Here is a 21,325-nt window from a genome sequence, read left to right on the forward strand (position 1 = left end):
TTGCCAGGACCTGGGTGAACAAAAAGAAAAAGAATAGAAAGATTTAAAAACCATCCAAAAAGTTAAAACCAAATCAGCAAATAAGCACTGAATCATAGTTAACGCTGTTTAGAAGTCTTTAAATAATGATTTAGCAGGCTTCAATCTGCAGTTCGTGACATAATTAGATAATTACCGGCTGAAATGTTGAAACAGTAGTAGTTATTTCCTTTTTTCAAAACGTCTCTGATTATTTTTCAAGCTGTTATTTTTGTAAAACGGCTAATGGCTACAGGAGGCTAATATGATACATTTATTAGCCTGCTAATTCAAAAACCAGAACTGCTAAGATAACAGTTGTAGTTTTTGCAGAAACAACTACACTGGTAGAAACCTTAAAAAGCTGTTGAATGCAATGTGTACGTCTGCTATAAATATTTCTGATTTTAGGGAGCAAATGGAAAATGTAAATAAAGGTAAGAATGGAGCTAATGTTTTAATATATGACTATAAATACTGCTTAGAACAGCTTCAAAAATAGAAAATCTTGTTGCTTTTTGGCAGTTTGAGGTACGTACACTCTAAGAAGGGAAACGAGACAACGTGATGCATCTGGCAGCTCAGGAAACAGACTGATGAGTTGATTTAATCCTAGAAATGAGTGGAGACTGCTGTCTGCAGACAGATAACCCTCTGTAACATTATCACCTTTATGTGGATAAAACAAGCAAGATAAAACATGTAATCGCTGAACTTTAGAGTCGATCGTTTTCTCCTGTCTCAAGTCTTAAAGCTAATCTGTGACAACTCGCTGCATCTAAATCTCATCAGGAAAGCTAATAATCTGTTTTTAAGGTGGAGGCACATTAGAAAGACTGTTGACAATCTCATCCTTTTTCTGGGGACTGATTTCCTCAGGTACCGATGAGCATGACCGTTATTAGCTGGGTGTCACACTGACCTATGAGGCTGTCTGGGCGGGGCAGAGCGCTCCTCTGGTACAGGCCGTATGGATCGGTGCCGTACGCCAGCGGCTGGCTCTGCCTGGGGAGGGTGGAGCCGTAGTGCTGCGGCACCGCCGTCATTCCTGAGCGCAGCGGTGACCCCATTGAACCCCTCCCCTCGATCAAGGAAAGGGAGGACCCCAGACGTCCTCCACTTCCTCCTCCTCCTCTTTCGCCTCCTCCTAGTCCAACTCCTCCTACAATTCCACCTGCACCACCCCCTCTACCCTGGGTGCTCTCAGTCGGGGAGGTCGGCGACGGGCAGGAGGGCGGCATGGTAGTGCCTTGGAAAACAGCGGCCAGCGGTTTGGGCTCAGACAGGATGGGCGAGTCATACGTGCTGCCTTGGGATGTTCGCAGGGAGATGCGGGAAGGTGAGACTGTGCCGGCGGTGCCGCAGCCAGGAGACTGGCTCCTGGAGGGGAGGGAGGCCATCCTCCGTAACACCCGGCTGGAGGCCTGGGAAACCAAGAGGAGAAGAAATATTACAGTTTACCCTTCCAGAGAGTAGAGTGTGACATTTTATTCATCTGATAATGAGGCATGAATTTTTATTACACCTTCCTAAAGTGCCCTTTGCATCTCACAGGTCATTACGTTTGTGCAAAAACCATTAAATTGCCCTTATGTGCTGTTTAAAATGTGCATCATGTTCAGTGATGTGCTTGGAAGGGTGCAGAGAAACGAAACAATTAAAAACACTGAAAATCCGTATTCTTATTTTGGATAATTGAAATTAAATAAATATTCCAGTAGTCCTGCCTGCCTGCATCATTATTAAATGACATTTAATGGCATTTTATTCATTTCTAATTAACATTCACTTGATTCTTTGCTCCTCTGTGACTAAAAATGTCAAGTATAATACCCGTAACAGTGTTGACAATTAATCACTTCAGCATTTTGGTTTCCTAAATAAATACCTGACAAATGAACATTAAATTCTGCACACTGCGCCTCTCCCATTTGCAAATATACTCGCCAATTAGGAGTAATGCCACACTCTCAGACAGCGCACTTCATCACGTCTGATGAAGAGCATCGTTATCTTTTCCATTTGTCCAAGAAGTTGAACGTGCTTGCCTCTGGGAAAACGTCCTAATTCATTACACTTCAGACTGAGCGTCACTTTTTAGGGAAGACTTGACAGAATTTTCCTGATTTATGGTGTCAAACATTTTCCCTTTTTTCTTCTTCTTCTCCTCATTTATGAAATATAGAATGTCTCCTAATTACAGACTCAGCCAACTGGATGCCGATCTGTGCCGCCTTAATCCATCGCAGCCTCGAACGCCTCGAAGGGAAATTAAGAGCGGAGACATGTAAGCCCATCCAGTGAGGCTGCTGGGTTTGGAATAAATCAGGAGAAAATTCAAACAGGCTCACCATTATCTGTCATTCCTACTCCTACTTTCATTCTAAGTGCGTATAATTATTAGCCACAAAGAAAGGAGCTGATAATGTTTGAGCCTGAGACATTTCAAGGTAGAAGTGGTTTTGATTTGAAGGGTTTAGCTGATGTTCTTCGTCGCTCATGACAGTAATTACCGAGCCTCAACCAGCTGTCATTACTTTAAGAAAGAATATTATTGCTTAGAGCAAAGACATACATATTTTTCGGGTGGCAACGCTCTGAAAACCAATCAAATGTGGGAAACCTGAATATGATTTCTCCTCATGAGGTTCAATTACCTGCGCCGGAGCTTTGATCGTGTTACTCGATGATTCGCTAGCAGCTGGAATTCACCGTGTTATCGCCAACTTAGCGACTTTGTCGCTATATTTAGCGAGTTTTCAGACCCCCTTAGCGACTTTTTTTTTTAAAAAGCGACTAGCGACAAATCTGGCGACTTTTTCTGGTATTACTGGAGACTTATTTATGACGACTTTTTGACGTGAAAACACGTATCGCTCTTACTCTCAACAGGCAGCGGTGCTGCCTTGGGCACCTTGCCCGTACCAAAGCGCTCACAGGCGGAGGATAGTCCTCCCCCAGCTGCTATCAGGGCAGGAGACGTTCACACCTGTGCGTCCAAACGGCAAATGAATCGCGCATGAGCGAAGCCGCTGCTCCTGCACTGACTGTAACGCAGTCAGTTCTTTTATTGTTATGCTGTTTTGTGAATCACAAGGTTTAAAACTACTTATAAACACACACAAAGTAACGCCACCAGAGTGCCAGTTTCGAGTCACTTTTGCCGGTCCAAGCCCGGGTAAAGGAGCAGGGTTGGAATTGTGACATTAAAAAACAATAATTGCTAAAAGAAATTTAATTTGTAGTTCTAAATAAATTTAACTGCATTTAGGACGTTTTTTTTACTCACTTTATGTCTCTTCCACGATGTTATTTCTCTCTCCAACAACGCAGGTTACAATTACATTAGCATGACCAATTGTGCAAATTAGGCGATGACGTCATTTGGCGACTTCTAGCGACTTTTAGGACAGCCAATAGCGATTTTCCTTACTGAGGAGTTAGCAACACTGGTCCTAATTTGCTTTAGTACCAACGTCCAGTGTACAACTATAGTTAATGTTGCCTTTAATGAGTTCCCTGTGCTGAGTTCATTGGTACGCTACTGCAGCGAGAGAAAATGTCTCTCCTGCTTTGCATCTGCGATCTAACATAGATATTTTTGCACTTTTATAACTGTGGCTACATTTCTCTATGAGTGTAAAAATCATAGCTGTGACTATGCATACCGATTCATGGGTGTGGTTGAAAGTAGCTCGTTAATTAAATGTGTCACATAGCCTGTAAAGGTGGCACATACATTTTGTAATCATACAGGACTGACTCTGGTAGTACCCTTTATGAACTGGCAAAGCACTAACATTTATGTTCTCCACAGTAAGGGATGGATCTAAAATATTGGGTTAAGACATTTTTACACATTTGTATTTGTGGTTTTCACCTTTGTGCTCTTAATCTTACTAAATGTGGCTGAAAAGCTAAGTGGACACAGAGGTAAAATCTTACCCTGAGCTTTTCTTTCTAAGGTTAGTGACTTGTGATGTAACCCTTTGGAGATCAGGCCTACCTGCCCAGAAGCTTGACCCTCTGCTCTTGGGCTTCTGGATATTGATGCTCGGGGCTCCGAACGCACTACGTTCTGGTTGCTGTAGTAACTGACGCTGCTGTCCTGGTAGCCGCTGTCAGAATACGAGGTCATCTGGACCGAGTGACCTCCTGAGCCTGGAAGGAAAGCACAATAAGAGGCCTCAGTGCTTCTTGTGACACATTAAAGCAGGACGTGGTGTGATCAAACCACAGCCACCCCGACATCAGTCACTGCGGTTTACTGCGATTTGCATAGTATCTCACTCGGCTTTCAACTTGTTAAAAAGATATTATGCGTATAAATACATACACGCGGACATCTGCATTAAGCCGTTCCTGGAACAATCTGCTGGCCTACTTTCTCCTGTAGCACCAGGAGGAGGAAGCGTGGGTGATATTTTTACACTTCCAGTGCACTCCAGCTGTATGCAATATAAATAAGACCAAAGGCAAGTTTGTTTTAAACATTACAAATCGCTACTCAGATGTTACATATTTACTAATGGTACCGATAATAAATGTGGAGGGAGAAGGAGGCCGAGTCTTTTTCTGCGTCGTGCTTTAAAAACATGAATAAAACCAGCAAGTGTTCTGCACATATAAGAATTCACAGCTGCACCCACTGCTTCGCTTTGCTGGCCGTCCAACTTTTTTGTGGTTTAACACAAGCTTCTGAGGTAGCTTGATGGACCAAAGTGTCAAACACTCCAGTGAAGATGCCTAATGTCCAACCGCTGTTGGACATTAGGCAGGCTGTGGCTGTAATGCAAAGCTCCCACGAGTGAATACGTGGGAAACATTTCCGCCAAACATGGCAGACTATAAAAAATAAAACTCAGACAGCAGAGCGGAGGCGGATATCAGGTTCTGGGTATTTTAGACTCATCTGAAACAGTGTGGGGCCTTTGGCATCTCTTAAATGTGATCAGATTGTCCAGTGTGGGTTCAGAATTGTGGACTTATATTCACTGGTTGGTAAAATGCTGCTGTGAAGCCTCGGGCTGAGCTTTGGCTCCCTCAGCATCTGGTGTTTAGACTTGATGAGAGAGGGGTGGATCTGACTGTGAAGCTGAAGGATGCTACATGCTTGTATGGTAGACATTCCTTAAAACTTAGTACTGTAAAAAAGCCTTGAGCCACCCCTCATTTCTTGTCATTTCTTCAAGTAGTCTTCAGGAATATTTCTCCAGGCTTCTTGAAGGACATCCAAAGCTCTTCTTTGGATGTTTTGTTCTGTTCTCTGTCCACATGATCCCACACTGCTTCAATAATGTTGAGGTCCAGGCTCTGGGAGGCCAATCCATGACTGATAGTGTTGCATTTTGTGTTACTGCATTGGCAGTGTGTTTGGGCTCATCAACATCCAAAAATAAAGATGGTACCCATCAGATCCTTTTCAGATGATATTGCATGCTGGATGAAATCCCGTTGTTTTGCAGCCACAGGAAAGTGTATCCCGCAGTGACAGAGCAGACCATGAACTCCTTTGTATACCAAAGTATTCTAGAGGCCATCTGTCCAACAGCTAAAGCTTGGCTTAAACTGGGTCGTGCAACAGCACAATCACCCCAAACATATCAGGAAATCTACAACAGAATGATTGAAAGAGAAAAGAACGAAGGTGTTGCGATGACCGAATTTGGACAAAAATTCCTCCACAAGAATATGAGAGATATATTCAAGTTACTGCTGCTAAAGGTGGTTCGATAAGCTATTGAATCAAGGGGTGATGTTGTTAATATAAATCATTTTAGGACCAGAAGATTTTGCTTTGTCCCAGTATGTAAGATTACAAGAGGGTGTACTTATTTTGCTGCATGGCTGCAGAGTAAACTAAAAATGCTGGTGTTTTCCAGAATCTGCACTCAACATCATGAACTTTAGTCCCTTCCTAAAGCATCGTTTAAACCGTGTGCTGAGTATATTTAACAGACCCTCACTGCCATGTAGGGATGCTCGGTCCGGCTCCGGCAGGAAGAGTCCCTCCTCTGCTTCCAGGTGACGACCAGGACATCCAGACCCCTCTGTGGCTCCGCCCTGAGACTCTCCGCCTGTTGTACGATTAAAAACATGCAAAGACTCTAGCATTAATGCACGTACTTCACACACATAGATTCACACGCATTGAAAAACACAGGTATGGCAAATCAACAGCATCATCTCTGCATCAGTTCTTTTTATACCACTTCTTTTATTTCAGGGGAAAGATGACAGTGAAGAATGGGATGGAAATCTGAGGAAAGGGATCTGTGACAGAATAGTAAATGGACCCAATTCAAAGCTTTTATACATACAGTATATATACTGGCAGAAACATTGCTTTGCTTTGCTTGACCGGCTGGTGCTGCATTCTGGCAATGTTCAGCCTTTTGGAGGCTATTATAGCTTTCTCATGTTAAAAAACAAAGTTCTTTCAGCGGCCTAATCATATACACTTCATCCTATCTGAAACTACAGCATTTACCATTTAAATGAAAGTACCGCAGGCATGGAATAAAACTCCACTGAGCATCACTGAAGCTTTTTGCCTTCATGTAGCCTTCATGCCAACACTTTATATTACCATTTTGTATCTTTTATTTATTACATAATGTTAAATGTTAAACAAAAGAAGTCATACCTGCGGATCTCCATGCAAACGACTTCTCGGATGAGCTTCGGCAGCAGAGCAGATGAGGAAATGGAGGAGGCGAGAGAGCAGAGAGAGAGGTAAATCAAATTAGAGTCACTGTCTATGTCCGATCAGACCAGGAAGAAGAAGGAAGACGGTAGAGAAGATATAAGAAGATAAACTGGATAGGGAACCATCTCGTGAAAAAAAAAAAGAAGCATCCAATACACAAGAACAATGAAGAAAGTAACGCTGTGTGAGTTCAAGTCACTTTTTACACAGACTGACTGAAGTCTGAGGAAACACCTGCAGCTGAAAACAAATCATTTATACTGAAATGAACACCGAAAACCCCCCATACAAATACAACTACCTCTAAGAATATGACCAAAGTCAAAGCTCTGTTTAGGTCACTAGATATTGTAATGCTTATTGTTTTATGATTTGTGGACCAATGTTACAACTTGAAGCATCTTTTAAGGGTCAAAATTACAGACATCATGCATAAAGTGTCAAGTTTTCTTTAATATTTCAGCAGTTTTGTGGATTTCAAGGTTTCTGTTTGTGCTCAGAGTGATGTATGCTGGCTGTGACACCACAAAGTGACTGTCAGCTGGCTGAACATCACTCCTCATGAAGACAGATTTCACCATTATGTGGTTTGACAGAGCTTTCTGGAGCTGGGTGTGATTTACAGCCAGCTGGAATCCATATAACAACAACAACAAATATAGGTGCATTATTAGGGCTGTTTTGCTACAGATACGAAAATTAAATGAAAAAAAAAAATACTTTCAAGGGGCCAGAGTTCCTTGTAAGTATGCTAAATTAAAGTTGAGCAATAATTCTAGACTTACTAAAGTTCTTTCACACTGTTTCTTTGGACATTGGCTGCTTTTACACTCATTTTCAGTCCAGTCCTAATACCTGAGCCTTTTTTGTTTGTTTGTATATTGCACAAAATCACATCATTTGTTTTGTTTTCTTTATTTGAATCTATGAAGAATGCCAAAGATAACAAAGCTGAGAGAAATAAAATAGAAACCAATAGATGCAAAAATAGGTGATTCACAAAAAGCTATTACCTGAAAACTTGCATATCTCAGCGTGCTCTGCAGTTTGTCCTTTAGGGAACTGGACAAGTGGAGGGCAAAAGAAGTGTTTCTTTTCTAACAAAAGATCGAGAAATGAGGGTGGCTCAGGACTTTTTTCACAGTACTGCACTGTATTTATTAATGCTAACATCCTTCTTCTTCTTACCCTTTTATACATGCTTACACTGAAGAAACTAGGGTCCAACAAAAAATATGTCCTTGCATGTCCTTGAGTAACATCCAAAGAAAAACTCAAGGATACACTGCACATAGATGTACCACGTTTGTCAGTTAATGGGTCTTTGGTAATAATTTTCTTGGCACACAAATACTAAAATAATTTGAATGAAAATGGTCAGATACAAGTAAGGGCTGAATAGGGTGAAAAAGCAGCCAATGTCGAAAGGAAAACTCAAACGATAAGAGGTGGTCATGTGTATTTTTGTCATGAGATACTGTGTGTTTTTAATTGCAAAAATCTTCCAAATACTTGATGTGATCACTTTAGTCAAATCTACCTGCTGCTGTCTCCTTCTGGTGACTCGGCTCCCAGCATGCACCTCTCCAGCTGGCTAGCCACGATCTGCCGCTCCTCCTCCAGCTCCCGAGTCAGCCGCTCGAACTGGAGCTCCTGGGGCAAGACATTAACAGCAGTGATTATAACCCAACATCCACCATGACGCGGTGATTTAAGCCTCTTCTTTAAGACCTATTTGGTGCCAGTTAGAATTAAGTGTAAAACCCATTTTGTATTCAGCCTGCGCGGCTTGACTGATTTCTCACCGTCTGTGAGCTCGCTGAGAGGCTGTTAAAGGGGGGATTCAAGATTTTAAACACTAAGAGTGTGTCCGGCACCTTTTAACAGCATTTGGTTCAGATAATGTAATTACACACATTTTTGAAACTTTTGGTACAAAGCACAGAGGTTTAAGCACAGAATGATAAAATGTAGACTTCATGGTAAACATTCACCACAGAGGGTGAAACCAGATGTTTCCTTTTTCTTTTATCATGAGTATTCTGGGCACAGCCTTTAATTCCACATTACTAATAGATACAGTGACACAGCACTATATCTGTAAATCTGGGGGGTTTAAGCCCTTAGAGTGAATTGCTCAAGGTGGTGGCTGACCTTTCTTATTGTTCATTCCACTTATTGTTGTGATAAACAGAATAGTGTGTGAAATCTATTGAGCTGTAAATGCAGTTTACTTTCGAAGAAGATGAAGAAAACCAGAAATTATTCACAATTTAGTAGCTGGAAACAAACTTTGTGGCATTTAAACTTTAAAAATTAGCCTGCAAGCATTTTGCAAAGTCCTCACTGACATAATATACATAATATTGTAAAGGATTTTGAAAGAATTTCACAGGTGCGCGCAATTGAGAGTGTTTGATTGCCAAATTTAAATCAGTTCACCCAAGTCTGAGCAAACATTCGTGTCGTATTTTATGCCAAAGTCGCGGAGGCCTGGAGACAAATTGTCAACTCCCCGCCTCCACAAAAATAAAATAGATTTTCACTCCCAGTAAACGTAAAGCAATAATTTTGAGTAAACTGCAACTGAAATATGTAAAAATTTAAAGGTTAATTCATTCAAATACTTATGCTTGGCATAAACTGGATGCAAACCCATCAGGTGGATTTCATTTGACCAGATTTCATTACATTTAACATTTTATACCGTTTCATGGAAAGTTAATTAAGTGATTTAAAGTCAACATTCTGGGCAGAAACTATCTTTTTGATTGTGGCAAACACTGTTTGCAAAGGAAAACTGTGTATTTCCCAACAGGTTGGAGCGTGGTTGCTGGAGGTGGGGGTCCCGAGCCAGTCTACTCCTAGTGTCCTAATGTGCTCCTAAAATCTTTGCCAAATCAAACACTGGGATTATCAAGAACAGGGGTGATTTGTGACAGATGTAAAGAAACAAAAGTGAAAGGGAAAGTTTACAAGATGCTAGTGAGAGCTGGTATGTTTTATGGTTTGTAGACAGTGGAAGTGACCAGAACTGACAGGATTAGAAATGACTTAATCAGAGGTCGAGCTGAGGTCGAGCAGTCTGGAGACAAAGTTAGAGGGACAAGGCTGAGATACTTTGCACGTGTGCAGAGGAGGGGAAAGTGGATATATTGGATAAAGGATGTTGAAGACAGAGCTGCCAGGCAGGAGGAAAAGAGGAGAGTGATGGATGTGAAGAAGACATGCAGAGGGTTGGTGTGACAGAGGAGGATGGTAGGGACAGGGGGAGATGGAGGCAGATGATTTGCTGTGCAGACTCCTAAAAGGAGCGAGAAGAAGAAAAAGAAGAAATCTGCACTGTAAACCTAATGGTTAAACATGCTGTTGCATAACGAATTTCGGTGTTTTGCACCTTTAATATTCATTATGATGTACAACAAAAGTACAGATGACAGTCACTGTTACAAAACTACAACAATTTAAAGTATTTAGTAAAGTGTAATGTGTATAAAATACCTTAGAAGGAAGCACAGAAAGCAACTTTTTCTTTTACCGGTTTGAGCTTCACAAAATGAGTGTCATTTAATTCAATTATATTTCACAGAAGACAGACATTTCTACAGCTAATATCTACCAAACTAGGCAAATCTCATCAAAACAGTCTAGATAGTTAAACATCATTAAAATATGAAAACTGGATTTTCCAGCCTCGCTCCTCAGGCTGCACCACCTGCTAAACAGGGGATGAATAATCATGTGTATTGTAGGTTAATGGGGCTCACATGCGGCCACATGTCCTCTAGTTTCCCCTAAAAACCCATCCAGTTTGTGACTATGGAGCAGTAAAATAACTCTTTTAACTAAAATTAGGGATTTGCATGATTGCAAAATGAAATTAAACACAGAAAACTGATGTTGAGTTCAAAATGTCCACAAGATTTTGTCAGCAGATCGTGTTTTGGAGAATTTTGACTACTGAAACACCAAAGCATTTAAATATACCCTGTTCACTGCCATCCCCAATAGATGGTTGGGTTCCAATACCTTGCTCAAGTTTATGAAATTGGAGCAGATGTTTATGGACTTTGACTGAATAGCAGGTATTGTTGGCACTAGCTTATTTGTATTCTGTAAAATAATACAGAAGCTTCCCAGTTGCTCCATAAATCATCCAGGAACCACAGCTGGTGTCATCACGGAGGTCCACTGGAGAATTAGCTGTCTGCAAATAATGTCTAAATATAAAACTGGCCTGCTGGAAAAATACACCTTCACAGGGAAACGTCACTGTGATTCATCCATCCATTCGCTTCCGCTTATCCTTTTTCAGGGTCGTGGGCAGTGTTGGTCAAGTTACTTTAACTAATTACTGATTACTTCCCCCAAAAGTAATCCCGTTACTTTACTGATTACTTATTTTCAAAAGTAATTAATTACTTAGTTACTTAGTTACTTTTTAAAAACACGATTTACAACCTGAATAGGTGATAAAGCGATAGATCTTTCAGCCCAATTCTACTTTTTCTGCACAATCCATCATACAAAATGTAATCAAATGGAAAAGTCCCTTTTTAAAACTTGTTTTATTAGTTTTAATCTTTTAACTTTATGCATCAAGCAAACATTTAATTATATGCAACATTCTCTGACTGGAAGAAATTTGTTTTAAACCTATTTAAACCTATTTTCTGCACATTCCAGCACATAAAATATATATATATTTTTGTGTTTACACTCACTCTTTCAAATAGATGCAAGTAAAACACAGCAGAAAATAAATAAAGTCAAAGACTCAGCGGTCCTGTTGCTCTATTTTCACCTGTAAAGCAGGAGTTGGGTAGGCGCAGGTTTACCCTGGTGCATGTGTTACGCAGCGGTCAGTGAAAGAATCCGCGAGTTTCTCTGTGAATTTCCCATCACGTCGTAGCTACTCGGTGTTTGCTTGGAAGTTTAGGGGTTTTTTGCTGTAAAAAGAAGTTTTCTTCCCACGCACAATGCTAATGGACGCTAATGTTTTTGTCACTTTTGGAATCAAACTTAAAGTAAGGTCAGTACTTCCACACTTTAAACGCTGCACGCTCATACTCTCTCCCGCAGGCGATCCATTGTTGATCTGCACACAGCTCTTGTCATGAACATCGCACTTGCTTACGTCACTGTCATGAGACATTCTCGCAAAAAAATCACGGTTTTAGTAATGCAGTAACGCAGCGTTCCTACGGGAAAGTAACGGTAATCTAATTACCGTTTTTGCAATAGTAATCCCTTACTTTACTCGTTACTTGAAAAAAGTAATCGGATTACAGTCTCTGGTCGTGGGGGGCGCTGGAACCTATCCCAGCTGTCATAGGGCGAAAGGTGGGGTACACCCTGGACAGGTCGTCAGTCTGTCGCAGGGCTAACACACAGAGACAGACAACCATTCGCACTCACATTCACTCCTAGTGGCAACTTTGGATTATCCAATTAACCTATCCCCACAAGCTGCATGTCTTACCTCTCTCCTCCTCCTCTTACCTCATGTTATGTATTTTCGTTGTTTTTTTTCCTATCAGCCTACCTTTCTGACGTGTCTCCCCAATGTGATGTTTGTGTTAAGTTGGTCAGAAGGTTCCTTTGTAAGTGCACATGCGCAATTAGCGTGCTGCCTGCTGTAACCCTAATTTCCTTCGGGATTAATAAAGTATTCTGATTCTGATTCTGATGTCTTTGGACAGTGGGAGGAAGCCGGAGTACCCGGAGAGAACCCACACAAACACGGGGAGAACATGCAAACTCCACACAGAAAGACCCCGGCCTGATGTTGGAATTGAACTCAATTGCAGCAACAGTGCTAACCACCGTGCCACCGTGCTGCCCCTGTGATTCAGGACTTCATTAATCCAATAAATTTTCAGAGGCACCAAAAGAGCTGATAGCTGCAGCTCATTATGACACCTGTGGTTTGGGTAAAAAAAACCTCACTGTATCTCATTCAAATGCTTTACTCAGGTAAAGGACCTCAGCATGCCTGTAAGTAAAGTAAAAGTACTCATTATCTTCTGGATAAATCAAATTTTATTGAATTTTTAAGAAGTTTCGTTACAGTGGCATGTTTGTTTTCTAAGGCTACGTTCACACTGCAGGTCTTAATGCTCAATTCCGATTTTTTGATCAAATCCGATTTTTTTGTCTGCTTATTCACACTACAAATAAAATGCGACAGCAAACGCGCTCTAGTGTGAACGCTCAAAGCGGCCCGCATGCGCAAAACAAGACGTCACACACAACGCGCTCTGTATAGACCCAGAGCAAACAGTATTGTTTGACTGATGGCCCTTAATATAAAGACTTCAGACTTGACGTTTCCCAATTTTTGCTTTAAGTTATTTTGTTATTTACATAATACTGTAGATAACCTAATAATTATCCTTATTGCTGTTTTAGAGGAGCGGTGCTTCAAAGGATAGCTGCAGATTTCTGACAGAATCTGCAGATTATACAGTACAAATAAAATGTTCACGTTTCTCCAACGTTGTCTTCCCAGCAGTTTCACTGGATGGCCAGGAAGCGTTCACGATGTCTTCTCCGGCACTGATAATTGGCGTCTGTCTTGTGTCAGTGACGTAAAAGACGGATTTAATGCGACATGACCGTTCAAACAGCAGTCGCTTTCTAAAACATCAGATATGTATCGGATTCAGTACCACATACGAAAGTGACCCAGGTCGGATTTGAAAATATCGGATTTGTGCTGTTCACACTGTCACACCATGATCGGATATGGGTCGCATAGGGTCAAAAAAATTGGATTTGATGCGCTTTCGCCTGCAGTGTGAACGTAGCCTAAGTGGATCAACAAAGAATAATGGATGACAGATGATAGTTCATATAGACCTTGGGTGATACTGAACTACGACAGACCTATGTGGTCTAATATTTGTTGATATCACATATTAGACCACAGATCATGTCATACAATAAGAGCATAATATGAAATAGTAGGAAATTGATGATATAGACAGAGCCTTGCATTTAAATTCCATCCACAGCAATGACACAAGCCCAGACATGTTTGAGGGGGTGTGTCTGATGACTTGTGCTGTGCAATAGTACAAAGTTGGCATCAATCCGATACCAAGTAAATACAGGGTCAGTATTGTCTGTACCAATAGAACAGTGTGTCATGATTTAATCATCATCTTTAATTTCCTTTCAGCTTTCGTTTATTTAGAAACTGGATTTTTTTGGAGACCTGGAAGGAAAATGTGCTTGTCCCTAAAGCACTTTGGGTCACTTTGTTTAAATGTGCTATAGAGTAGACTAAAATTAAAATAAAATAAAACAGAAAACAGAAAACAGTTCCGACATTTTTCATAGTGCAAGTTTGAGGTATATTTTTCATTTCTAAAAGCATATATATACACTACCAGTCAAAAGTATGGACACACCTTCTCATTTATTGGTTTTTCTTTATTTTCATGACTATTTACGTTGTAGATTCTCACTGAAGGCATCGAAACTTTGTTTACTACGTATTTCCATATGTGTTCATTCATAGTTTTGATGCCTTCAGTGAGAATCTACAACGTAAATAGTCTCCAACAAAACACACTGCTTTACAACATATGCAAGAAAACTATTCTTGCTAAAGGTGGAAACAACAAATGTGTTTTACCACTTGACTCCAAAACAATTGTTGATCCAAAATCTAACAAATGACTCCACCGACCATTGCTGGAGCACTCATTAGCTGTCCTCCATATGACAGGAAGAGCAAACAGTGGATAGAAAACACTCATTTGATTACATGGTGGAAATCAAGGCTTTAATAAAGGTGGTCGTACCAAATACTGACTTTCAACCTGGTTAGAAACTCTGAATCCACATCGTTCAATAAATCACTGCACCCATTTCACATTTTTCTAGCAACTTAGGAGAAATGAGGGATGGCTCAAGAGTTTTGGACATTACTGTATCTACCCATCCTACCAGTACAGTATGGTGAAAGTCCTTCAAATCATAATCCCTCATAAAAAAACAACAAAAAAACAAAAACAAAAGACCCTTAAATCCACACTGGCAGCTCTCCATCTGTTTACATCTCTTAATAAAAGCTTTTTTGTATTTGGGTCAGCGATGACCATGTGATGCACGGAGCCTTAACAGTCTCTTTAGTCAGATGGTGTACAGTGATTTAGCTAATGGTCTCCTCATGCTGGTTCTTTTCTTCGGTCTCGTCTGCTGTGGACTGAAAAAGTCTGTGTGTTTATCACAGCTGACTGCAGAAACAAAGCTGGCTGGATTTCAGAGTTAGCATGCTTGCTTCTGTAATCTAAGTAAACTCACAGAAATGAAATCTGTTAAAAGGCATTAATTCAGACAACTTAAAAAGCATTCCAGGCGATTTTAGACAGGGGACTGTTTCGCTTGGGGAACATAATAATTCAGTAATTCCCACAAGGAAATAGGTTACATGGCTAATTCTGCAGCAGTAATAAGTGTTGGTTTTTCTGCTGTATTCCCTTCCAAGCTAATTGAGTAGATGTTTGTAGGCTTGTGGGGCTAATGCAGCTCAGAGCTTGCTGCTACAAACTATTACAAAATGTTAATAATAATGATAAATCATGCAAACATGAAAAATGGTCTTTTGGTTTAAATCCAGCCACGCAGAGCTTATTTCAATACATTTGTTTTTAAAGAACTGTCATGTCAGTACAAGAGGTTTATCACAAGTTGGTATGATGGTGCTCCAAGGTGAGTCATGCAGGAAATTTGAATGAAAAATAAAAAATAAAAGCGGGTGAGAAACTAAAAATATCCTACAAAGCTCACACAATAACGGTAAAACAATGCAATACAATCAAACAAAAGTAAATGCAAATTAGTGATTTGCAAAAGTCGAGAAAAACCTACAGAGGTTTATAAAGAAAAGTAACACGTTTCAGATTAAGAGGAAGGTAATGACAACAGCAAAAGAGAAGCTCAAATATAATAGATGTGTGTCATTCAGACACGGTGCCTTAAGGGGACCTGCTGTGCTCATTTCCAGCTCTACAGCACGCTGTACGTCTCCGGGTTCTGCCCGTGACTGAAGCAAGTCTTTTTTACCTCCTGTCTCTTTAAGGCACCAGCACACACCCAGCAAACTGTAAATGGTACATGAGGACTGACATGATACTGGCAGCAACAAAGATTTCAGCAGGACAGCTTAGCTCAGTAAATATTGGGCTCATAAGCTGCTTATTACATCACATAATGGAGGATTTAATCATACACTCATAATATCCTTTAAACAGTATCTATATAGTTCTCTCTCCTGTATATAGGAACAGGAGAGGGAAATATGATAAAGGTCAACTGAAATGCAAAATACTGCCACCAGTATCTATCTATCTATCTATCTATCTATCTATCTATCTATCTATCTATCTATCTCACTCTTTAAACTCTTGCCATGTTTAAAATGGATCGACTCTGTTAATTTTGCTCTTTTCCAGGCCCAGTCATCCGTTTTCTTCTACTGGTCAAGGGGGCAGCAGTCTAAACCTAGATGCCCAGACCTCCCTCTCCACGGCCACCTCCTCCAGCTCAGCTGGGAGGACATGTAGGCATTTCCACACCAGTTGACAGATTTAATCTCTCCAGCATGTCCTGTCTCTGCCCTGGGACATTCTTCCTATAGGACTTGACTATAACACCTAGTCTAGGAGGCACCCAAGAGGCTTCCTAGTCAGATGCCCAAGTCACCTTGACTGCCTCCTTTCAAGGTGGAGGAGTAACAGCTCAGCTCCGAGTCCCTGCTGAATGACTGAACTTCTCAGCCTATTTAATTAAGGGTGACTCTAGCCACTGCTTGGAGGAACCTTATTTCCACTTGTGTCTGCGATCTCATTTTTTCAGTCACTACACAGAGCTTATGACCAGAGGTGAGTGCAGAGGCGTAGACTGACAAGTAAGTTGACAGCTTCGTTTTTACACTCAGCTCTCTCTTCAGAACAAAAAACACAGGTACAGCGTGAACATCACCTGTCAGTCTCCCAACTGACTATTTGAGGCAGGAATTTGTCATTGACCCAGAGTGCACGCTCCACCCTTTTCAAGCTGAGAAACATGGGCTTGGACTCGGAGGTGCTGATTTTCATTCTTGCCCCTTCACACTCAGCTGAAGAACACCTCAGTGTGAGCTACAGGCCACCGCCTGATGAAGCCAAAGGAACCACATAAAATTCTTAATTCACTGATTCTTAATCAGTGACAAAGGGGAGCCTAGGTGTAGCTCAACACCCACTGGGAATAAGTCTCACTTACTGCCGATGTAGTAAGTGTGTACACACACACACACACACACACACACACACACACACACACACACACACACACACACACACACACACACACACACACACAATTAGGATGTAATATATACACAATTGGGACCTGTTACTGTTCTGGCTGTTGACAGTAGTTTCTGATTTATGAAGAAATAAAAATAGATGTCCAAAATCCCCTTAAAAACATTATGACAGAATCAAATCTGAAATCTGAGCCTTTCTTTATCCAAAGTTCAAAGTTACATTTATTGAAAAGTAAGCAGGTTGCCACATAGTTGGATAGATGACACCTCGCATGTGTTCAACTGGGAAAGTTGAAGGGTGATATCTGTAATGGGAAGTCTTTTAAGTGTCATCGGAGCCGTGAACTCTGACAGCTCTGGGATTTTGGCTCTATCATGCGTAGCTGGCTCACTGCTGATTGAAAAACAATAAATATGTTTCCTTAGTGTTGATGAAATTCCATAAGATTGGAAGTTCAGAACTGGATGACCATCTCTGCTATACCAGTCATGGGTGATGTCATGGTAGCTGTGTCTGTGTTTTATAGGGTGTAATATGTACAGCATGCTCATCTATTTTATTTGATAACTAGTTGATATTTCACTATAAATGTATCCATATTTCATACAAAATATGTATTTCTGCTGAACCATTATATCAGTACAAGAGCAAATCTAAATTCCATTATAGCAAATAGCAACATGATCCCTACAATCAAGATCAAGGAGATGATTATTGATTGCAGGAGAAAGAAAACAGATATTCTGACACTTTTCATGAGTGGGGCATGTATGGAGAGTCTTGGTTTTCCTGTTCTGCAGTGTGGACCTAACAGACTTTGCTTTCTGATGATAGTCAGGGAGAACCACCTCACCCAAAAACTGATAGCATCTTTCTAATATTGCTCCACAGAGTGTATATTGAATGCTGTGTGTTTGTATGCAGTTTTACAGCTGTGCAGAAAGAAAAATGCATAGAGAGTCATCACCGCTGTCCTAAAGATCATCAAATGCCCTTTTCCCTCCCTGGAAGGTCATTAGAGTCTTCAGATTTACAGGTTTCTTTGAAGTAATCTTTCCAAGTAATCCCAGGTAGAATGATTGTATATCTTTAAAAAACAAGAATTGGGTGCACAAGTTTGAATTTATGTTGCATTTTCTTTAATCCACACAAACATATTCACACTTAAATCTTTTAATAAGTGATGCTGAAGCTTTTTAACTTGACAAGGCCAATTAACTCCTCTTTAGTAATGATGATTGACTGCAGCTTGCAGCACAAAAAGCATTTGTTTGACAGCACTCATTAGATTGACCAAGACTCAGAAAAATGAGAAAGTTCAAGGAACAGTGAAGATCTAAGAAGGAGAACTGTCCGAGGTCTGGAAGAAAGCCCAAACCGTCACCCACACATGACAGGAAGATAGATCGGTTGTTCCCAGGAACCACCAGAGCTCAAGTCTGAACTGGAAACTTCTGGAACACCAGCTGTCAAGCATGGTGGTGGCAGCATCATGCTCTGGAGCTATTTTGCTGCCAGTGGTACCTCCAAATTCTTCAACCTTATTATTAACAGCTAGATTTGTGTCCAACACTTGGACACAGCTGGATGTTCCAACAGGATAATGATCCATAGACTGCTTTATGCATAAAGCTAACATTAAACTTCTGGTCCTCTAAAGTGCTGACTTCAACAGGTAGTGGTGATGTGTGTATATATGGATTGGATTAGAGAAAATCCAAAACACATTTAAGCTTGTGCACCCAATTCTTTTTAAAACATTTTTAAAGTCAGTAAAGATGTAAGCAGTAAAACCATTCCACGGTGGAAAACGAAAAGTTCAGAGAAATGATTAAAAGCCCCAAAAAACATAATTCAATTTCGATCTACATTTGACAACAGAGTTATAGTTACTGCTAATATTTTTATCTCTTAACATCCAACACTGCAACACATATTTGACAAAAGATAAGAAAGCCTAATAAGTACTCTTAAAATATGCAGCATGTATTCAGAGCATCAGTGCTGACTGTCCTCCTCTGCTCCTGCATCTCCTTACATCACTCTGGAGCAGCACAGAGACAGGGCAGCAGCACACAGCCCTCCTTATCTCAGCCTTGCCACGTCACGGCACATCTCGAGGGGCAAACAGAGCTGCATCGGTGCCGTGCGCCCATCACCTCGTGATGTCTGGAAGCACGCCTGGCCCTGCCAGGCCGATGCAAAGCCGTGCCAGGCAATGTCTCGTACCAGCTGGGGGCCACTGGACGATTCGCCACGGCTTATTGGGAGGCGTCACTAAGTGTTTTTCTCTCTTTTCTGGAGTGACACCAACCGCAGACCTCTGTGTTTCACTCCTTCTCGCCATGTCTAATCATAGCCCGGCAGTTCAGTTTATCTGGACTGCATCTGTGATACCCGTGAAATGTTCGGCCTAGTTGTGCAGCTGTGACACGCTGCTGATTTTTGCTGAAACTCGCCATCTTAAAGAGTTTGTTAAAAAAGGCAGCTTGAAGATTTTCAGGCTCATTTGACCGCTCAGAGAAGACTTATTCTTGCTCTCACAAACGTCTGGCCATCATTTGGTCAGTGACGTAATGAGACATGTCAGACGTGGCAGTAAATTTTCATTATGAGACTTCTGTTTCTTTCTCGAGGCACAGAGAGAAATCATCAGAGGAGAAGCAGAGATACCAGCTGCTACACCCACAGTAGCCTCAATAAACCAGAATGCTATGCATCCACTTTTGTTTTTCCATGTCTCTCGCCCTCTCTCCACCCACACATGCAACCCGTATATGGGTTTAAACATTTTCAGTCTTTCTGTGCGCCCAAACAGGCACCTTTGATCGAAAGCAACAAGTTGTGTGAGTCGCTCTGCGAGGGCTCTGACAAGTCACTAAGCAGATGAGACAGGTGCAGGCAGCTGAGGTTCAATAAGAGAGTAAATAACTCCTGGAAATGCAAAGAACAGCCCCGACTGATGAGATCTGAAACAGTAACCCAGCGTGAATATTCCTCTGTGATTTCTGTGAGACATCAAGAGAAATCAGCGTCCTCTTCCGCCACACTGACTTTGCTGCAGACTGCTAACCTCAGGCGTCCGTGATCCCGAGTCAACAAGGCAGGCCGCCGCAGCGAGCCATCGTGAGCTCTCCCTTTTCTAAAGCATGACAGCAAGCATGCATTCAAATCCAGGCAGATATCCAACACAAACAGCAAACAGCACTGTGGCTCGGATATCATTGGGATCATCTGAAACATCGGAGCAGGGAGGCGGTGGACGTTGACATAACTGGATTGACGGAGCTGGTTAAACCCTGCAGGTCACGTGAAGCAGGGAAAGCGGTCACGGTGGCGGCTGCCATCAATCATGCACGCCCAGATGATCTGCGCTGTAAATTTACTTTGACGTCAAAGAGTGGTCTTTTGGCTCTGAAACCAACCCAAGTGTGCAGAGCGCTGATGTGGCCCAGTTGTTGTTATTTTATTGGGCTTTTTTTTCTCCTCCTCTATATATCCTGAGATGACATTTTCTGAGCATGTTCTTTTTCATCACGCCATGCTGCAGGCTCATTCAGTGGGACCCTGCGTTTACACCTGGGAGCTGCCCCGCACAGTCTGTTACTGTCGGCTAAGGCAGCAGTTCTCACGCTGGGCGGGGTGGGGGATGACGAGGGGAAAAAACATACCGTGAAACTAGGCTGCATAAAGATGATTAAAGCAGGGGAACATATATAAGAGTTTGCCGGAGCTGGAATCCTTTTTTAGATGCCATTTCCTCTTGAAGTAAACTCTCCGATGGGGGTTGTTACACCAGCAGAAAAGCTGAAATTAAGAGAATCTCTGTATATTTCTAAACAGTGATAGATATGCTTGTTTTGCGTTCAGTAACAGGATGAAACTGACTCACTGTTTACTGACCTGCTTGGCCGTGCTAAAACCACTGAGAGTCCAGCATCACAGGTTCACACTGTGAAGAGTTTGAGGTTTGAATATTTTTTTTTCACAAGAGCTTTGCAGCTTTCATATGTATGTGTGAATTGATCAAGCCTAGAGCTCCACTGATGCTGGATATTTTGGTAGAGAATAAAACATTCTGGTATTGATATAGTAGCCCATAGCTTACACCAGGAGGAGTTTGAATATTTTACAGTGTTTTCACTGAGCTGTGTAGTTTGAAAGAGTTAACCTACACCTGAGTTTTACAGGCAACGCAGATAATGATGAAAAGATTCAGACAGGTACACCCCACGATTCAGTAGCTTGTAGAAGCATCTTTAGCAGTAATAACTTT

At 41.3% G+C, this 21,325-nt stretch overlaps 1 protein-coding gene across 3 annotated transcripts in view; it reads right to left on the reverse strand.

Moving 5' to 3' along the window:
• Positions 1–21,325, reverse strand: part of LOC146608242 (plakophilin-4-like) — a 79,946-nt gene that overhangs the window by 43,025 nt on the left and 15,596 nt on the right. The window contains exons 2-7 of one of the 3 annotated variants that reach the window (XM_085347088.1): positions 8,268–8,380; positions 6,665–6,699; positions 5,979–6,095; positions 4,025–4,179; positions 1,202–1,442; positions 941–1,147 (exon numbers count right to left, since the gene is read on the reverse strand). In XM_085347088.1, coding sequence (XP_085203214.1) covers positions 941–1,147; positions 1,202–1,442; positions 4,025–4,179; positions 5,979–6,095; positions 6,665–6,699; positions 8,268–8,380 — 868 coding nt within the window. Of the gene's footprint in view, positions 1–940; positions 1,443–4,024; positions 4,180–5,978; positions 6,096–6,664; positions 6,700–8,267; positions 8,381–21,325 lie in introns of all 3 variants that reach the window. The other 2 variants (XM_085347087.1, XM_085347086.1) reach the window with 2 other exon arrangements.

Source organism: Diplotaxodon limnothrissa, linkage group LG23 (assembly GCF_057381915.1).
Source record: "Diplotaxodon limnothrissa isolate DT_005_m linkage group LG23, D_limnothrissa_male_GT1.1, whole genome shotgun sequence".
Taxonomy (NCBI): Eukaryota; Metazoa; Chordata; class Actinopteri; order Cichliformes; family Cichlidae; genus Diplotaxodon; species Diplotaxodon limnothrissa.